The sequence below is a fragment of the Berghia stephanieae genome, chromosome 10 (genome assembly GCF_034508935.2).
Source record: "Berghia stephanieae isolate SIO BIC M18660-M18661 chromosome 10, UCSD_Bste_1.3, whole genome shotgun sequence".
NCBI classification, from domain to species: Eukaryota; Metazoa; Mollusca; class Gastropoda; order Nudibranchia; family Aeolidiidae; genus Berghia; species Berghia stephanieae.
In genome coordinates, this window is record NC_088369.1 from 18,221,779 (window position 1) to 18,243,023 (window position 21,245).

The window sequence follows — 21,245 nt, forward strand, 5'->3', positions numbered from 1 at the left end:
GCAATTTTGTTTCAACTGAGACAGTGCTGTCACTGATCAGATACTCGTTTGTGTCATAATCAGTCGGAAGGTGAAAATTTTGGATTTGCAGTTTTTTGCATTTTCTGGAAGAATTTGCTCCAAAGTAAATCGGCCATTTTTCATGAAGTTATGGTCAGATGTATGGGAAAGGTATCCAACAACTTTTCTCAACTTTCATACTTTTTCAACTTGACTAGCTGTAAAAAATATTTAGAAGTGAAATTAAGCTTTGAAATTTCCCATAGATGTACGAAAAGAGCTGATTTAATCATTTATGACAAGAACTCAATTTTGATTTTTTTTAAATTGACCTTCTAACCTTGGCAATATCTCAGTTCAAACCTTTTCACCATCCGACTGATTAAGTCTTTCACTGTATCATTTTACATCTGAGTGCGGTGAGAAAAAGTGAGACAAGAACCTTTTCCATGGGCTCAATTTTGTGCTGTGCAACTGAGACTTGAACCAAGGACGTATCGGTCCAGTGACAAATGTCCTACCACAAGACTACAAAGCCAAACTAGTTTCCTGGGAGGTCTAGACCCTGACACTAAATATAAACTATTGAGTTTTTTAGCTTTATAAAAATTGAGCTTTATATAGCGCAATATACACTAAATGTGCTCAAAGCGCTTTACAAGGGGTCCCTGGACAACAGCAACATTTAACATGTAGGACGGGACATGACGCCTGTTAGGCGATATTACAATTTTTCGGACGAAGACAACGCTGTTAACGGCCAGGTACTCAATTTACACCTGAGTATGGTGAGAGAATGTGAGTAAAGAGCCTTTTCCAAGGACTCGACTATGCGCCGAGCACGAGGCTCGAACCCAGGACATTCCGATCCGAAAATGAGTGTCTGTCTGTATAGTTGGCGATGAAGAAACCAATGGTCTGGTTGTATTTCAGCGGCGTCCTCATTGGGCGCGGGCCCATGTCAGTCGGGTCTTGAAATCGTTTAGGTGTGGTGCCATGATGACCAGTTCATCCAGCCCATTCCACTACGAGATAGTTTATACGACTAGACCACATAGCCGCACAAATACAAACCATCTTTCCCCATACCTGAGTCATCTGTTCCTCCGTGGTAAAGAGTCGTGACAGAGGCATACAGCATTCTGGGAGAGTCTCCATCAGCGTGGGACGACAATTGGTTAGCAGGGGCTTCATAAATCTGTGAGAGAGAAAAACGTAATAAGAACAGTCAAACTGAAAGCAACTCCCCCCCCCCCCCCCCCCCCCCCCCCAATTGGTTAGCAGGGGCTTCATAAATCTGTGAGAGAAAAACGTAATAAGAACTGTCAAACTGAAAGAAACCTCCCCTCCCCCCCCCCCCCCCCCCCCCCCCCCCCCCCCCCCCCCCCCCCCACCAAAAAAAAGCTGATTACCAAGGGTTTCATAATTCTGTACAAAGGTGAGAGAAATGCACTAAAACGGTCAAACTGAAATTTTCCAGAAAGCAACTCTCCCCCACCCCACACAGGTTGGTTACCAAAGGTTTCATAAATCTCTTTGTCGATCATTTTCTTACATTGGTCAACAGAACTGATAGGCTTTGTTTTGGGTTTCTTTTCAAATTTAACGCTATTCCAAATATCTTAAAATTGGTAGATATATAGAGGTTTGGTTTTTTTTTTGTTAATCTTTCGTCATTTGACATGGATACTAACCCAAGAAGTAATTTTGTTGCTCTCGTCTGTACATTTTCAGTAATCGTAGTAATAAGATTGTGATTTCTAAGACGCTATGACAGTTGAATGGGATTTTGCCACTGTAACTGTAAGACCCCATATCACACACACACACACACACACACACACACACACACACACATACAGAGCTGTCAACCCCAGCTGATGAGAATGTGTACAATGGGACCTCAAAATGGGGGAGATTTCATAAAAATGGGTACAATCCTGAAATAGACGGAAAATAACCATTGTGAAAGTAAGAGGAAGGTATAATTACATAAAGTCACACCGCACAAGCTCAATTGCAGCAACAATGATGTTCCCAAGACTATAATCCAATCCTTTCAGAAATCTACCTCCCAGCATGAAGATCATAATTGGTCAAAAAATATATGAATAGCCACTTGGCACCAAGGTTTCTCAATAGGCTAGTAATAATATGAATTACAACTAAAGAAAACTGAAGTGACTCTGCACACTGAAAATGGGTACAATCTTGGGGGAAATGTGTACAAGTGTACAATCACTGAAAATGCGTACAATTCCGCATTTTTTGCAGTAGGTTGGCAGCTCTGCACACACACACACACACACACACACACACAGGCAAGAGTGCACACACACACACACACCATTAAAAACTGACTCACTTATTGTCAAAATCGTTCCACTTTGCCACAAGCCACGCCTTCTCACTAACCCGTGACGGCCCAGGGGGCGTGTCCAAGGGGCCTCCCGTCTGTCAATCAAAAAGAAGAAAATGAGATTTCACAATGGAAGATTCAATCTACAGTGGATTTTAATAACAACAACAACAACAACAACAACAACAAAGAAACAGTCCAGCTGTCTCTTCCTTCCAAGCCTGGACCAGAAACAAAGTTACGCTGTGTAATTGTATTATAATATTGTACAGTCCAAGATCCGTGGATTTTAATATTATGGTAAATTTACAATCACAGTAATCATTTCTGAATTTAAAAATATTTTTGATTTTTATTTTTTTAAAAAAAAGGTAATGAAATATTGTTCCAACTATTTTGACAGAATATCGTGAATATTTTTATTTCATCAAAAATTGGAGACGAATTTTTAGAAAAGAAGAAAAAAAATGTGAAGCAAAATTGAATCAGTCAAAAAAAAAAAAAAAAAATAAAAAAAAATAAAACAAAAAAAAGCAAGAATGAAAAAAATAAACTGTATAAAAGTTATTCAACTGTTTTTGATGAAGTGAATAAAATCTATGTCAAAATGTATGGAGTTGTAAGTTATAGTTACAGATTCTGCTGTTTCATCTTGAAGTCAAAGTTAATATTTGATGTTTTATATAATGGTAATGATGATGATGATGATGATAATAATAATAATAATAATAATAATAATAATAATAATAATAATAATAATAATAATAATAATAATAATAATAATAATAATAATAATAATAATAATAATAATAACAAGGACAATTAATCAAAGTTTAATGAGCTTACATAATATTATTATATGTATATCATAATAAAATAGCGCTTAATATAATATACGTCAATGTTAATTTGGATATTCGTTATAAAACAGCTTTATAATATAATATATCATAAATCATCTAGCAGTCAACATTTACATCAGGTAAAAATCAGTTTGACAATAAAATGTAAGCACAAAACTCAATGTCAATCTAACATGCCGTGCGTTATTAAAGAAAACAGGGTTTGGTGGACTGCCATGAAAACAACGTAATAATTTTGGTGGACTGCCATGAAAACAACGTAATAATACGATCTGTTTGAACAAATTAAATCATCTCTCTCACAACTTATCTGTATATTTAAACTGCCTTAAAATGTGAAATTCATTCTATCCCATAATCAGAAATACTCAAAATTCTGATCAATTTTATGCATTATTTTTTATTTTTTATTTACCAGTTACTGGGTAGCTGGGGTTGTTAGATTTGGCAGAAAGTACTTTGAAAAAGACTGGCATCCGATCAAGAAGGCTAGCAAGCAATTACTGCTATTGTCTATATACATATATAGACCTGATCCTAAAGTCTACATTTTACCACTGCCCCCATCTTGTCCATATTTAGTCACGTCTCTCTCATCCGGATGTCTCCATCATACGGACAGGTTGCCTGGGGTCGGATATTTTTCTTCATTTGTACACTGTAGGGACTGATTCCACTATCCGGATGTCTCCATAATCCGTACAAAAATGCTGGGAACGGATGCTTTCGGATTGGAGAGACCCGACTGTGTATCAATCCTGTCCTACTTTATTTTGTCCTTGGCATTTTAAAGTGAGATTATAAATATTTTTTTAATGACTTTGAGAGTGACAAAATGAGTAAAAGAAACAAATAAGACCCAAAAAAAATAAATAAATAAAAAAAGATAGCAAATCCTGAAATTCCCCAAAAGGCCAAAAAAAACCCCCAAAAACTGGTTGGTGATTGGAATAGTTGACGGAGGAAATTTTATAAAACAAACGGTGTCAACTCAACTAGACATAGATAAATAAAACATAAACATGTCCCAACACCAGTGGAAATTGAAAAAAAAAATTAAATACCGGACGTAATAGGGATGGGATGGGATGGGGTGGAACGTTTGATGAAAAACCACAGATCATTTGATTCAATAGTCTGATGTCACGCCGCCTGGCAACAGCGGCCATCTTGGTTCTAAACAAAGAAAATCATTACTTTTTATTCTTCATGCTGGCTAGAACTAGAACTTTTCATATGCCTTGTGATCAGAATGTGTATAAGTCAAAACATGATCAAATTTATGTTGTTTCTTTCCCCTCTGGATACACTTTTACTTTTATGCTCGCCAGAGAAATATTTCATACGGCGTCCGCCATTGTTCCGATAGTTTAGAGCCAGTGTTGCTAAGTAACATGCGTATTAGAAGGAATATGTTACGATGTTGAACATATTGAATGTTGATTCAATTGTTATATATATATATATATATATATATATATATATATATATATATATATTATAATATATATTACATATAATTACAATGTATATTGTTACGGACCCCTTGTTGCAATAGAAATACTCTCAGACCAACGCAAAATGACGTCCTTTACAACAACTATGTTAAATTTAAAAAGTAGTCCTTCAGAGCCACGAGGCCCATCCTGTTTTCTACGGCATGAAAAGTTACAATAGTAATTTCTTGCTCTCCTTTGGATAGGACACTAGTCTGTCGCAAAGTAGTTTCCACGATTTCTAACAGACCCAGCTATCTAATCAGTGCTGGGTGGAAAGGAGGAGGGTGGTGGGGGAGGGGGGGGGGGGAGTCAGAAATAAATCTAAACTGCACCCGGGATCTATCTTGGTTCCTTTGCATGTAAAGCGAGTACTCTACAAACTGAGCTATAAGGACTCCCTATACGTCAAATCAACTTTATTGCGTTCAGTTATCAGACCTGCAGATGATGTGTGCGTGTAATATAATATTTTTTTCATTGCACAGTAGTGTCATAAAGCAGTCGAAAACGTTTAGAATTAAAATTATAGACAAAATCAAATAACAATTTCAAAACCAAAAGGAAAAAAAGTGAAAGTGAAAGCAACCCATGCAAAATATGCTGTTGGTGTTATGGGAAATCCCCGTCGACTGTGAAATGAAGTGTCAACTTGAAAACTAGGACTAGCTAAGATCAAACCACTTTGATCTATTAACTGCCGTAAGCTTGAAAGACGCATTGACATATTAAAAAAATTTGACCAGAAAAAAAAAAGATTGAGCTTTATATAGCGCAATATCCACTAAATGTGCTCAAAGCGCTTTACAAGGTGTCCCTGGTCAACAGCAACATTTAACATGTAGGATGGAACATAACGCCTGTTAGGTGATATTACAATTTTTTGCACAAAGACAGTGCTGTTAACGGCCAGGTACTCATTTTACACCTGAGTATGGTGAGAGAAAGTGAGTAAAGAGCCTTTTCCAAGGACTCAACTATGCGCAGAGCGCGAGGCTCGAACCCAGGACCTTCCGATCTGAAAGCGAGTGTCATACCACTAGACCACATAGCCGCACAGAAAACTCGTCCTGCAAATATCAATCCAATTAAATGACCCTCATCTTAGCAAAAGTTCTCAAACATGGTTGCATATTATAAGTATAAGGACGAGTTTTCTGAACAAATTTTGAAATATGTGTTTTTCCAGAGTGCAACAGTTAACTGATTAATAGGGAAGAAAAAAAAAACAAAAACATTCAAAGACTGAATTGTTTTCAGGGCTGCCAGGCTGCTAGAGTGTTTCGTGGCCAATTTCGACTTCGTTTGTTTGTTTTGTTTTTAAGGGTTTTACGGCGCTTGCAACACATTTAGGTTATATCAGCGCCAGTAAAAAGGAAGAAAATGGGATAGTAAAAAGTTCTAGAATTACAATGAAAGCATCCAAGAATAAGGCAGACAAAGGAGAATTGGTTCAAATAGGGAACAGATGTAGATTCCAAGAGCGCACTATCAGTGTAATTAGAGATCACCCAAAAGTCTCATCCAGACACAAGCACAGGTCCCCACTAATAGGAATACACTCAAATGTTTACAAGCCATATATAATACATAAACAAAACAAAATACAGTGCATGAAAGAGATGATTTACAAGGGAAAAAAATATCATCTCCAAAAACTAACTATACATTTGACTGTTTCCCTCCCAGTCAGGGTATCGCGTCAGGTCCAGGACAAAACCAAGCAAACTCATTCCAAGCCAAGGACAGAAAGCATGTTGGAAAACGGACATAGGGGGATAGAAGACACAGAATGTACATCTCTGCCCACTATGGGAGGTAAGGCAAAATAGAAATTCAAGTGGCCATCTTTTTCTATTAATGTGACCCATTTGAAAAACTCATGGGTAATATAAACGAGATTCTCTCTTTGGCTAATTTTGGCCCACAAATGTGGCCATCTGGCATCCCTGGTTTTGTTATGATTGATTGGATGATAATAAGCCAATACGATGTTCATCGTTTTAATCTCCAAAATGTAAATTGAATTGTTTTTATGTTTTTATTCGTCACTTTCTTCTCATGACTAATGTTGTTTACCTGGCATTGTAAAGTAAATAAAATTTAAGATCATATCAAAACATGGGGTGTAAGGCTAACTAATTGGAATAAGTTTTTAAAAAGTTATATATTAACTTTTCTACATATTTCAGTCAAACAGTCAGAATTAATGGCTGTAAACTGAAATGAATTAATTTCAAAACAAGCACATATGATAATGTGAATGTGTAGAATTATGATGAAAAGCGATGTGTTAGTCTGGCTATCTGTAGATTAATTTGAATATCTTGGTCTATGAAGAAAAAAAGGAGATAGAAAACTGCGGTTGATTTTAGAGCTCTCAGCAGCCCGATGTGTAGAGGACACAGGACAGTCTTTTTGACTTAGTCTAAAACAACACACTTGATGTGTTTGGATCACATGGTAAAAGCAACAACTGGACACATGTGATAAAGTGTATTCTAAAGATAATTGGGAAGCACATAGTAATTAATGATAACTTTTTGCTATAAATGTGGTTAATATAAATAAATGAGCGAGTGACAGCAGTCAACAGTAAAAAAAGATTATTTTTTTAAAACAACTATTTCGTAAATTAAAGTGTTCCGGAAGGGTCACGAACAGAGGAGATGGCCATGTTATCCCAAAACGCATTGAAAGATGGAAGGGGTGGGGGGTGGTGGTTTGGGGGGGGGGGGGGGGGTTTAGATGATCAGTAAAATATTAGTGAAACTAAATGAGCAAGAGGCTCCAACACTATTGTAAAAATGTATTCTACTGGGAAACATCTCTGAACATTTTTAGAAATCGGTTAAAAACATACTACTTTCAAAAAACCTATGGTTTGTGATCAGCTGTAAATGCTTCTTGCGTATCTGTCATGCATGTGTTTATGTGTTGCAAGTGTGTTTATGTGGTAGTACGTGTGGATGTGGATGAGTGTGTGTGGTATTGGCGTGTTTGAGGCAGTGGGTCGTGGGAGAGAGGGTGGCTGTTAGTGTGTATTTTTCTCTCTTTTGATATGACAATTTTATTTGTAATGCGCCCAGAGCCTCCAACCAGGGGGATAGTTTGCGCAATATGAATGTGTATTATTATTATTATTATTATTATTATTATTATTATTATTATTATTATTATTATTATTATTATTATTATTATTAAACAAAGAGAGGGGAAAAACAAAATACTTTCACTAGTGTAAATGAATAGGTCCTATGCTCAATCTTTAGTGTCATCATCAAAGAATCACACATGTATAAACATGGTCATAATTGTCAAATGATACAGTGTGTTCACGTAGATACTTGGTCATAATTGTCAAATGACACAGTGTGTTCACGTAGATACTTGGTCAAAATTGTCAAATGACATAGTGTGTTCACGCAGATACTTGGTCATATTGTCAAATGATACAGTGTGTTCACGCAGATACTTGGTCATATTGTCAAATGATACAGTGTGTTAACACAGACACAAGGTCATAATTGTCAAATGATACAGTGTGTTCAATGTAGACACATGTCATAATTGTCAAATGATATGGTGTGTTCACGCAGACACTTGATCATAATTGTCAAATGATACAGTGTGTTCATGTAGACACATGGTCATAATTGTCAAATGATACAGTGTGTTCACACAGACACATGGTCATAATTGTCAAATGATACAGTGTGTTCACACAGACACATGGTCATAATTGTCAAATGATACAGTGTGTTCACACAGACACATGGTCATAATTGTCAAATGATACAGTGTGTTATGTAGACACATGGTCATAATTGTCAAATGATACAGTGTGTTATGTAGACACATGGTCATAATTGTCAAATGATACAGTGTGTTCACGTAGACACATGGTCATAATTGTCAAATGATACAGTGTGTTCATGTAGACACATGGTCATAATTGTCAAATGATACAGTGTGTTCATGTAGACACATGGTCATAATTGTCAAATGATACAGTGTGTTCAGCAGACACATGGTCATAATTGTCAAATGATACAGTGTGTTCACGTAGACACATGGTCATAATTGTCAAATGATACAGTGTGTTCACAGACACATGGTCATAATTGTCAAATGATACAGTGTGTTCACCAGACACATGGTCATAATTGTCAAATGATACAGTGTGTTCACACAGACACATGGTCATAATTGTCAAATGATACAGTGTGTTCACAGACACATGGTCATAATTGTCAAATGATACAGTGTGTTCATGTAGACACATGGTCATAATTGTCAAATGATACAGTGTGTTCATGTAGACACATGTCATAATTGTCAAATGATACAGTGTGTTCACGCAGACACATGGTCATAATTGTCAAATGATACAGTGTGTTCATGTAGACACATGTCATAATTGTCAAATGATACAGTGTGTTCATGTAGAATATGGTCATAATTGTCAAATGATACAGTGTGTTCATGTAGACACATGGTCATAATTGTCAAATGATATGGTGTGTTCATGTAGACACATGGTCATAATTGTCAAATGATATGGTGTGTTCATGTAGACACATGGTCATAATTGTCAAATGATATGGTGTGTTCATGTAGACACATGGTCATAATTGTCAAATGATATGGTGTGTTCATGTAGACACATGGTCATAATTGTCAAATGATACAGTGTGTTCACGCAGAATATGGTCATAATTGTCAAATGACACAGTGTGTTCATGTAGACACATGGTCATAATTGTCAAATGATACAACATATTTGATTATCACTGCTTTTCAAAACAATTCACTGCATTTTTACCCCCGACAGCCTTGATAAATGCAGTTTTAATTAATCCAGTATGCAGCAACCCACAATACATTTTTTTTCTTTTCTTTGCCAATTTTGTAAAAAGCTGTATTTTGATAAAAGCATAGTGACCAATACATTCGATAGTTTGTAAAAATGCGATTAATTATACAAGCCAATAAAGGTCAAGCCGATAATCCAAGCAATTCTTCCCTCTCATTCCAATTAATCCATCGCTGATGCTCTGCTCGTGCTGTCTCGTTAATGTTTCAATTTACTTCATTGAATTTTGTTTTGGTCTTTTTTGGTTTTTTGTTGTTTTTTTCTTTGTGGATTTGTTTTTCTTTTAACAATTTGGACAATAAAACCTTTATAAAACTTTTATTACAATCCAAACTAATGTACATTTAACTCATTCCGTGTGTAAGTCACAAGAAAAAAAGTTTGAATGTTGAGAAGTTCATTTTAAACAAAAAATTTCATTATTTTCATAACAAGAAGCCATGCATTGTAAACAAAGTGGAAATCAAAATTCTTTGTGTCGTTCACTGTCTGATTAGACGACTGTCACTTGGGGTTTTTTTTTTGTTTGTTTTGTTTTCTATGTATTAAACAATGCGTTCGTCAAGATTAGTTCATATAAACAAATAACAATAATTGCGATTAATGTGATTAATTATTTCATAGCTGACAAGTCATTCATGAAATCTTAAATAATTACAACTGTATTGAGCAATAATAAATTCTAATGGCCTTGTAATTTTGAGTATTGTGTAATCTTGAATGATGCAATTGTATTGAGTGTGCTATCAAATCATCATGACCGTGTAATCATGAATACTGCAACTTTATTCAGTGATATTAAATCTTCATTCTTGTGTAATCTTGAATTAACAATGCGTAATCTTGAATAATGTGTAATCTTGAATAAGTGCAATCATAGTGAATCATATCAACTCTTCATGACCATGTAATCTTAAAGAATGTGTAATCTTGAAAAATTCCAATGGCATTGAGTTGATATTAAATCTCCAATGTAATCTTGATAATGTGTACGATAATTATCTTGATATGGCAAATCATTTCATGAGTGAATTAAATCTATACATGTAATCTTGAATAATGTGTAATCTGAATAATATGTAATCTTGAATAATGGCAAATGCATTTCATTGAGTGATATTAAATCTTCATGACCGTGTAATCTTGAATAATGTTTAATCTTGAATAATGCAATCGTTTAACGTGACCATGCACAAGACCGAAACAGCTGACTGATGGTATTCAAACAAGAGAGCATGACAACCTTTCGATCCAGTCAGGGTGAGTAGTACAAAGTAGTAAAAACCAGAAATAGGGGAAATAACTCAAGCGATACCTGCTCTAAAAGGGGAGAGCACAATACAGATAGCTCTTGGGAGGAGGAGGCAGTGAAATTCTGTGGGTAAACGTGGATGGATAGGGGGGGAAATGGGGGTGTGAGTCATAGTTTTACATTGACACAGTGAGATATAATGTTTCCTGAAATTGAAATAGCAAAGAGATAGAAAGAGAGGGAGAGAGAGAAAGAGAGAGAGAGAGAGAGAGAGAGAGAGAGAGAGAGAGAGAGAGAGAGAGAGAGAGAGAGAGAGAGAGGAGAGAGAGAGAGAGAGAGAGAGAGAGAGAGAGAGAGAGAGAGAGAGAGAGAGAGAGAGAGAGAGAAGAAAAAAGAAAGGCAAAAGCAAATATCATGCGACCTCACTTGGAAAATGATATCCAATCAACATACAAAATAATAATAATAATAATAATAATAATAATAATAATAATAATAATAATAATAATAATAATAATAATAATAAATCAATCAATCAATGCATTAATTAATAAATATATAGTGTTTTTCTGCACCTCCATTGACGGTGTATCATAACGGATCATCTTTATGCACCACTGTTGCACAAGCACAATTAATCCACAATTCTCAGTACCGATGCTGTGTGTGTTTCTGTATTTGGTGATCATAAAAGTTATATTGTGACATTTCTATTTCTTACAATATACAGTACAAGTCAAGCTGTAAGGGCAACCTTTTTGTAGTTGCATTCTTACACCATCAGTCACCGCTAATGGCAATCTACTCCCTCACAAATGTTGATGGGAGTAAAATGCATAAACTGTCTAAACCCTGGACGCAACGCAGGAGACAAGAATTTTCTAATCTGTGGCAACAATCTGGTCACCAAACAACACTCAAAATTGCAAAATTTTGATACACAAGATAAGGGGTTCATCTGTACAAACAGGGTGTCTAACAGACAAATAGTACTGTATGAAATGGGCATTTATTTCCATGTGACCAATACTCTGCGAGAATAAATGAATTACTTCGAAGCACTTATTGCATTGCAAATCTGTAGATATACACGATATACATAATATAAATGGAGAGGGTAGATCTTAACATCTTGCTCTGAAGATGAACTAAGCTCAAGCACAGACAGATAAATATTATATGTATAATGCTAGCCAGTTTGAAAAGACATAGAGATGAGAGAAGAAACACACAAAACCTCTTTCCACCACAATGTTAACTGCTGCTATGAACCTGAGCACACTCAAGTGTTCAAATAACAGCTGCGCCGTGGTGTGCCTTCAGCATGGCTAAATTTTTATAAATCTGGAACAAGAAGACGCATGTGAACATTTATATATATATATAAACACATTCATGGGATCATGGACGTCAACAATCACAGAAAAATCTCCTGTAGGAAATCGTAAATAACACTGTGAAATTGAATGTAAGCTTCAATTTAATATACGTAAATATAAAATTTTCGGGTTTCCCCTTTATCAACAAAACAGGATGAATGAAACACTACAGACGAATGAGATAATGTGGTAGTCGCGTTGTTAAGATGAATAAACAAAAACATTTGAATGTTTTTTGTTTATTACATTCAATTTCACATTGTTATTTATTTCTTCGAACTTCGAGCAGCAACATTTACATTGTAGGGAATTGTATAATTCTTTTTCACCTTTAAGTTAATCATAATCTCAAATAAACATTTTAATAAGTATAATTTAATGTCTTTCCAATCCAATTTAGGATTATTCAAAACAAGGCATCTTTATTTTAAACACATAATTTTTTTAAAAATGTTAATAAAGATAAAGATAACCCAGGTGACAGCTGCAGAAGTAACATCGCAAATGGAGTAATAATGGTTCAGTTTCTTGTGCAAGGAAAACATTTGATGCTGACAGCAGGGTTCAAACCTGAGTCTTTTGGGTGTAATTGCAATGCCTTCTCCAAAAATCTATCTTATCACTGTCTGCGACAAAACTATTTGAGACAGAACCTTCAATAACTGACGGATCCGTGCATCGTCATTGTGCTGTATTGTATCTGATTAGCCATGAGAGAAAATTAATCTCTCCATCGGTATTTATTTCCTCAACATTTTGACTCCAAAGTTGAAATGGGCTAAAATGCTGTCAAACACAGCAGAGAAAAAAACATATGCTAATTTTCTAATTTTGGTGAGAAATATTTTACTTTACACGCTTGGAACAACACAAAGGTGGGAAGAAAAAAGACGAGGAACAGATACTAAGATTTTACACATAGAAATTACAAAAACAACATATGATTAAAAAATACACTGAATAATCAAAAAACATGTGAAAGACAAAAAGACGGATTTGAACCCTGTGGTATGGTGGGAATAGAAAAAACAACAAACAGTTACCTTACAACAAAAAAGTATCTACTTGTTGTGTGTGTGTGTATATATATATATATATATAATTTTTTAAAATGAAAATATCAAAACCATACTACAGTGTATTTGTGCCTCCAAAAAAAAAAAATAATCCCTTAAATTTAACCAAAAGATGAGTTTTTATTCGTTGATAAACATTCACCAAACAGCCTCTAAAATTAACGGCCCAACACCATAATGCAGTCTTAGTAACACCGGTAATGTCAACAACTCATGAAAATCAAATTAATCACTGAGGAAAACCGAATTCATGCATCGAATTGACATGCACTAGACACCAAGAATGGAACAGAGGAGCCTCAAACAATCCAATTTAATACATCTGATTAACTCTCTCCTTACCAGCCACTTTTAGAATTATCCTCGAATCTTCACACCCACCCAACACAAAAAAAAATAATTTTCTTACCCAAACAGAAAGGACACGAGTACATTTTATACATAATATTATTCTGCAAGTGAATTCTACAACACAGTGCCAAGTTTTTTTATAACTATAGCAACAAAACGGTTCTTTAAATTTTGTGATGTACAAAAGAAATCAGAATGATAAAATCGGTGGTTGCATCGTAACGAATGTGACGATTTTCCAATGGTTGTTAAGGAGTGGGTTAACCTGCCTGTAACCAACTACAGGAAAATCGTCCGATTCCTCACCAAGTAAGAAACAAAAATGAATACAACAGCTTCATTTTTTTTTTTTTAAACTTGAGCTTTTATAGAGCGCAATATCCACTAAACGTGCTCATAGCGCTTTACAAAGGGTCCCTGACCAACAGTAACACATAACATGTAGAACGAGACATGACACCTATTAGGCGATATTACAATTTTTTTCCAGCAAAGACAAGACAACGCTGTTAACGGCCAGGTGCTCATTTTACACCCGAGTACGGTGAATGAGAATGTGAGTAAAGAGCCTTTTCCAAGGACTTAACTATGTGCCGAGCAAGGCTCAAACCCAGGACCTTCCGATCCGAAAGCTGAGTGTCATACCACTAAACTACATAGCCGCACAAAGACCAAACACAGATCGTTTTGGGCTCAAAACCCTTCTTCAGCCTACAAAAAAAAATGATAAAAACATAAACACATTACTAAAAAAAAAAAACAGATGGAAGACAGAGAAATATTCGACAGTACGGCTTTGGTACAGACAGAATGTATTGAATCCTTCTCTGTCATTGATCTGGATTTTTAGTAATGTGAAACTTTATTGACTGTTTTCTTTCTACATCCATTTTGGCCATTTGATTAACTGTAAAATTGTGTATTTTAATTCACAGACTGTTTGAGGCTCCCACGATGTAGCAGAAAATGAAAACAGACAGAAAATGATGATGATGATGATGATGATGATGGAGATAAGCCAGACAACAGACAGGAAACAGGAAGGAGACAATGCCAAAACACCAGTGACAGCCAGTAGTATAACCTGTAACGAGGAGGAAACACCGGCCACAAACGTGGTGGTGGTGGTAGTAGTAGAAGCAGTAGTGGATGTACAGGCAGCAGCAGCAGCAGCAGAGGCAGCAGAAGTAGCAGCAGTACGAGGCATTCCAGACATCCGAGGGGGAGTATTTACCAACGAGGAAGGACTGACCGATCCGTGCGACGTCGTCATTGTGCTGTATTGTCTCTGATTGGCCATGGCCTGGTGGTAGTTGGTAGGGGGTTGCCATATTTGGTTTTTAATCATTTTTATATTATTATTTTTTAATTTTAAAAAAAAATATTGTATGAACAAAAATGGACATCACTGTAAAATGTTCATCATACGCAAATGTTTAAACTATTACACTAAACGGTGCCTGTTATAACGAATTTATATCCTAATATTGACAAAGAGAGTTAATAATTAAAGACTGCGTTTTTCTTTTGTTTGTTTTTACTTAGAATAAAAAACGGATATCAATGTAAAATGTTCATCACAAGCAAATGTTTAACCAAAGAGAATGTTTATTATGCAGACTATAACATAAACATTATTTCTTAACATTGACGCAGCGGGCAGCTTGCCTGAACTGAAATGAAAAAGATTTTTAACTAAATGTCCTCTGATTTAAATCTATGTAAACATTTTTGATATTTTACAAAACAAACAAGTTACTCATTGCCAATGGTAAAGGTAAACAAGCACACTATTTAATTCATCCCATCCGAATACAAGCTATTATTTCTTTTGCAAATATTTTTTCAGACTCTACATGACTAGAAATGCATTCAACACAAGATATATATATCTATATATATATTTTATAGCTAAAAGAACAACAAGTTCATCCGTTAATTTTTTTTTTTTTATGCGCTCAATAAATTGCCTCAAGTCAAGCAGGTGAACGAATCAAGCAGACAAGCCAACTTGAAATAGGAAAAGTTCACAGTTTTCAGCTGAAATGACATAGTAGGAATTAGAAACACCCGTAAAAATCACCAACGTTTCCTAATTACTTGAAAATAATGCTTTAACTCTTTCAGTGCTCTTTCAGTGCATTTCCGTCACAAAATGGCTGACACCTAATTGAGGCATCATGAGAATGACAAGCTAAGACAAAGCGACATTCGAATTCAGCGCAAAATCTCAATTAAAACATCCCCCTAGGGCCAACTGAATGTTCGGATTGATTAAAGAAATGATACCATTGGGTCAGTTTATAGTACTTTTGTAGAAAGCAGGATTGGATTACAGTATTCTTTTTGCCTTTCAAGACTGGCCGCACTGTACGACCATTGGCCAGTAGAACAGATTCTGCTCTGGCTGCACAGTGTGGCCAAATGCTCTGAAAGAGCTTATTTCCTTGATATACTCGCTCTGGCACCAGAACTTCGTGTTCAAGAAGTTTTACTGAATTAAAAACTATTTATTTGGTCCTCAGGTTGGATCCTACAAGTCGTAGTCCTACAGATTTTTCTTAGTGGTAGGGAGGTCTGGATCACGGCATGTAGAAAGCCCCTGCTACGAGCTGAAAGACAAGCATTAAGGAAGCCACAGTTATACCAGTGACCTATATCCATACATGGCGTGTTTGTCCGCATCGCTGCATGGATGACAAATCCACAAACAGCAATTTGTGACCATCTGCCTCAAACTGGTATTACAACTGGAGTAACCGAATGCTAAAAAGTTACAATTACGAGAAATGTGCAATTTTATTTTTTATCCCATGACAAAACGATATCCTAACTAACACAGAGATTAACGTTTATAAAACCTATGACTATTTACTGCCTTTCTAGCATCTAAGCCATTCCAATATAATACCATTTTGAGGCAGCATGTCACATTTTGACTGTTAGAAAGGGAAAAAAAAAACAGTTGTAAAGTTCGCAACCACTTATATAGTAGAGATGAGTCTTTTTTTCTTAATTAATATGGGGGGGTTGGAGAAGGGGAGCTCTTATGAGATAATTAGTATTCAGGGACAATTTTTAACCTTTGTTGACTGACATTCCATAAACTCATTCTATCTGTCATATTGGAGGAAAAAGAAAGGGCTGTCCAGTCAAGGAAGGCTCCATCGTCGAATATCACAAGTTCAAAAATGAGCATTAGAGCTACAAAAAAAACTGTAGTTTATGTGAGACTTGGCATATTATAAAGAGAACGAGCTAAAAAACAAAAAAACAGAATGCCACCCATTTACAAAGATTATTATTATATAAGAGCAACTTTATCAAAATGATGGAACGTAATCATTATTACATTGTGTGAATTTTTTTTGTATTCTATTCCCTCTTTTCTGTCTGTTTATGATATAAAATAATAAAATAAAAATATATAAACGAGTAATGATTTATTTCGTGTGGCATAGCGGCCAACTGTTCCAAAGAGTCGTTAATCTATATATCATGAGGGTATTAAGGTGTACAAGGGGAATATAATGGGTTGTAATCTGGTGGAGAAGGAGATGGTCAGGGTATATATTATTGTATTTAGTGAGTAACATAAGAAGACAGTTGGTAGGGACTCACATTTCTCATGGAATCTCCCGCCATATTGTGTAACTCCATTTCGTTGTCATCCACTCCCACTCTGGGAAATTAAAAATAAAAAACATTTGAAAAAGTATTATAGAAAGGTTTATTTTTGTTTTTGTTTTTTTAAGTATTTTTTCAAAACATGATAGATAGTACAACAGGGTGTCCATCAAAGTCCACCACTAAAAATTCACACCAAAGTTGAAAAAATTCCGACCAAATTTTCGCTGCATTTTGACGGATTTCCAAAGAGACTAAAAAAAAACAGCACTGCCATTTCACTTCAGTTCCAACTCACAAAAATATGCAAATTACTAATTTTCAGACAGGATCACTCATAAATTGCCAATCAATGAAGCATCATGTCTATAATATACAGTCTTGGACCTTTACTGGATTTTTGGACTGAAGGATAAGCCCGATCTTGACTCCTGGCAGAGCAAAGGGCCTCAACAGCACACTTCCATCTTCTTCTGTCCTTGGCACAGACCTTTGCCTCCCTCCAGGTAAGATTGGAGATGCTCAAATCTTGGTGAAGGCTTCTCCTCCAGGTCTGTTTTGGATGACCCCGATCTTGGGATTACTAATCTCTGAGGTTACGACATATTCTATATTGGTCAAAAACTGTATTATAACAATCCACATGTACAATTTCCTATATAACCATCGTTAAAGTCAGTAAACATGAAATATAAGAAAAGTAAATACGCCCTTTTGTTTTTTATTATTTAAGTGACATAAAAAGTTACGGTGACCTGAGTCAATAAATGTACAGTTCTGTGTGGAGCATGAAAAATTATTTTAAAAGGTGAAGGTCAGAAATCATTAATTAAATTCAACTTCCGTTTGGTGCAGAGTACGGAAAATCAATTTAGAAGGTGAAGGTCAGAAGTCATTAATTAAATACAACTTCCGTTTGGTGCAGAGTACGGAAAATCAATTTAAAAGGTGAAGGTCAGAAGTCATTTAATTTTTCGATAAATGACTGCTTACCTTGACCTTCAATTTAAATTTGTTTGAGCCGATGATATGAAATATTCAATGAAAATGTTTGATTCTGACATGTTCCAAGGAAATTGTGCGAGTCCATTGGACTGTAATATCATTGGTCGTTTTGAACACAAGTCAAGGGATACTAAGCTGCTAAAGGCCATGGACTGTAAAAAGGAATAAACAAAAATAAATATATAACAGCTTCGAAAAGTAATAAAATATCAAACACAGAATGTATCGAGCTCAAAACCCTCCTTCAGCCAATAATAAAAACAATAAAAGCATGAATACATCTCTAAATATCTAGACAGGCAGCAGAGAGACAAACGGAAGCCGTGCTAAATAGTTCTCTGCCGTCAGTCTGAATTTTAAGTGCTGTACAAATGTTTTTATTGTTTGTTGAAGAAGGGGTTTTGAGCTTGAAACATTCCTAGCTAGGTATTTTGTTCCTTTTTCGAAACTGTTATAACCAGTTTCATTCATTACTTTTCACACTGCACAGCTTCTAGCAGCAGCTTAGCATCACTTGGCATATTAATCTGTACACATGTTCGTTCTCCTTACCGTATCTGTAACCATTGCAGCATGGGGGTGGTGAAGGCCCCACATATAATGACAGTGGCCAGTACGATGACCATTGTGGTGGAGGCCATGAGCTGGCGGCCTTCTGTATCCGTGTCTCGGATGGACAAGGCAAAGGCCACAGCTCCTCGAAGCCCTTCGTTTGGAAAGAAGAAAATAAAAAAAAGAGCACTGAAATTTTGGCTTCTGTTACTGTTAACCTTGTTTATCAAATCCTTTGTATCAGAAAAGTGAGTGGAGCGGGCACTTATGTTGATAATAACAAGAAATGAAGTGAGTAAGAAAGTGCCAGAATTCAATAGACAATCTTTGTAGTAAAATAGAATTATGATAGTTTTCATTTAGTTTAGTTATTTATATATGTATTCTAAAATTTTGTGATGTACAAAAGAAATGAGAATGATAAAACTGTTGGTTGCATCGTAACGAATGGGACCATTGTCCTATGGTTGGTAAGGAGAAATATGTTCGATTTTCCATGCATATGAACTCAAGAGAGTTAAGGCCTAGAGTAATCGGGGGGGGGGGGGGGGGGGGGGGGGAAGGGGGGGTCATCTGCATGAATGATAATTTGACCCAAAAAATAAAAACGTTGGATTTGTGTTCATGTGCACCAAAAGATCATTTATAATTGCCAATCAGCTGTCTTTTACACCATATTTCACACCAATTAAATGAGTGAAAATATTCTGTAATTGTTGAATAATTAGTTTATTCAACGCGTTCAACACTTTATCCAACTATTACGCATTTACTAGGAAATGATAGGGGTTTCCAATAGGAGGCGTGGAATAATATATTTTTCAACAAAAGCTGTGAGCAATACAAAAATGATCAATCAAAGTATTTCTCATTCAATACATTTTTTTCTCTTTCGTTTTGTTTTGCTGGGTTTTTTTTTGTTTATGTTTTGCTTTTTATAAATTTTTCTTATTTTGTGAATTTCATGATAAAAGATGTAATATATATGTTGTTGTTGATGTTGTGTGTGCGTGTGTGTTTATGTATTTGTGTGTATATGTGTAAGTGTGTATGTTTTATAAACTGAATGACCAATACAAATCCATGTCAATATAAGTAAAATACACTTGAGACATACCTGAAAACATCATCATGTGTTGAAAGTTTGCTCGGATTTTGTTACTTCTTCCAAGATTAAGTAAAAATGATAGCGGGTAGATGTTGAGAAATCGACCTACAATGATGGCGAGCTGCACGATTTGGATTAAGGAAGATACATAAATTTCTTCACGGTCCAATCGGATTGTCAACATTTCATTATCATTTCGCTGTTCAAATGATTAAAATAGCAGTAATGTATGTGTGACGCTATGCGGTCTTGAGGTATGACACTCACAATCGGATCAGAAGGTCTTGGGTTTGAGTCTCTCTCTCTCTCTCTCTGAGCGGCCCATAGTTGAGTCCTTGGAAAAGGCTTTTGAGTCACATTCTCTCCTAACAGGTGTCATGTCTCATCCTACATGTTCAGTGTTGCTGTTTCACCACCATTGTAAAGCGCTTTGACCATGTCTAAAGCATATTTCGCTAAATATAAGCTCAAGTTTAGCTGAATTTTTTTTTTTTTTTTTTTTTCAAATGTTGGGGGTCCCAATAGCTCAATTGGTAGAGCACTCGCTTCACACACAAAGGGACCTTGTTCTATCCTGGGTGCAGTCGAGATTTTTTTTTCTGACCCCCCCCCCCCCCCCCCCCCCCCCCCCCCCCCCCCCCCCCCCCCCCCCCCCCCCCCCCCCCCCTGTCCACCCAACAGTGAATGGGTAGCTGAGTCTGTTAGATTTGGTGGATAGTACTTTGCGATAGACTAGCATCTTCCTATCCAAAGGGTAGCAAACAATTGCTATTGTCCGTTTCACACTGTTGAAACCAGGATAAACTCCGGCTCCATGGGCCTAATGGCTCTTAACGACTACTATTGAATGAATCCTCTCTTTTCCAAACAGTAAAAAAAATTTTTTTAAATGAGCTTCTATACAGCGAAATATCCCTAAACGTGCTCAAAGCGCTTTACAAGGGGTCCCTAGTGAACAGCAACATTTAACAAGTAGGACGGGACATGCCGCCTGTTAGGCAATATTATAATTTTTCGGACAAAGACAACACTGTTAACAGCCAGGTACTCAATTTACACCTGAGTACGGTGAGAGAATGTGAGTAAAGAGTCTTTTCCAAGGACTCAACTATGCGCCGAGCGAGGCTCGAACCCAGGACCTTTCGATCCAAAAGCGAGTGTCATACCAATAGATCACATAGCCAAACAGTACCAAGCTGCAGGACTGTAAAAAAAGTATTTGATCAGAATGTACATGAGTTTTTGAAAATGTGTCAGTGCATGACATAATCAGTCGGAAGGTGAAAATTTTGGATTTGCAT

General features: G+C 36.0%; 1 protein-coding gene across 9 annotated transcripts in view; it reads right to left on the reverse strand.

Moving 5' to 3' along the window:
• LOC144980752 (sodium/hydrogen exchanger 7-like) overlaps positions 1–21,245 on the reverse strand; it is a 55,567-nt gene that overhangs the window by 18,756 nt on the left and 15,566 nt on the right. For 4 of the 9 annotated variants that reach the window (XM_078928506.1, XM_078928509.1, XM_078928508.1 and 1 more), the window contains exons 11-16: positions 19,954–20,065; positions 18,837–18,990; positions 17,274–17,334; positions 10,910–10,969; positions 2,366–2,454; positions 1,090–1,198 (exon numbers count right to left, since the gene is read on the reverse strand). In XM_078928506.1, coding sequence (XP_078784632.1) covers positions 1,090–1,198; positions 2,366–2,454; positions 10,910–10,969; positions 17,274–17,334; positions 18,837–18,990; positions 19,954–20,065 — 585 coding nt within the window. Of the gene's footprint in view, positions 1–1,089; positions 1,199–2,365; positions 2,455–10,909; positions 10,970–14,475; positions 14,956–17,273; positions 17,335–18,836; positions 18,991–19,953; positions 20,066–21,245 lie in introns of those variants that run through there. The other 5 variants (XM_078928515.1, XM_078928512.1, XM_078928513.1 and 2 more) reach the window with 2 other exon arrangements.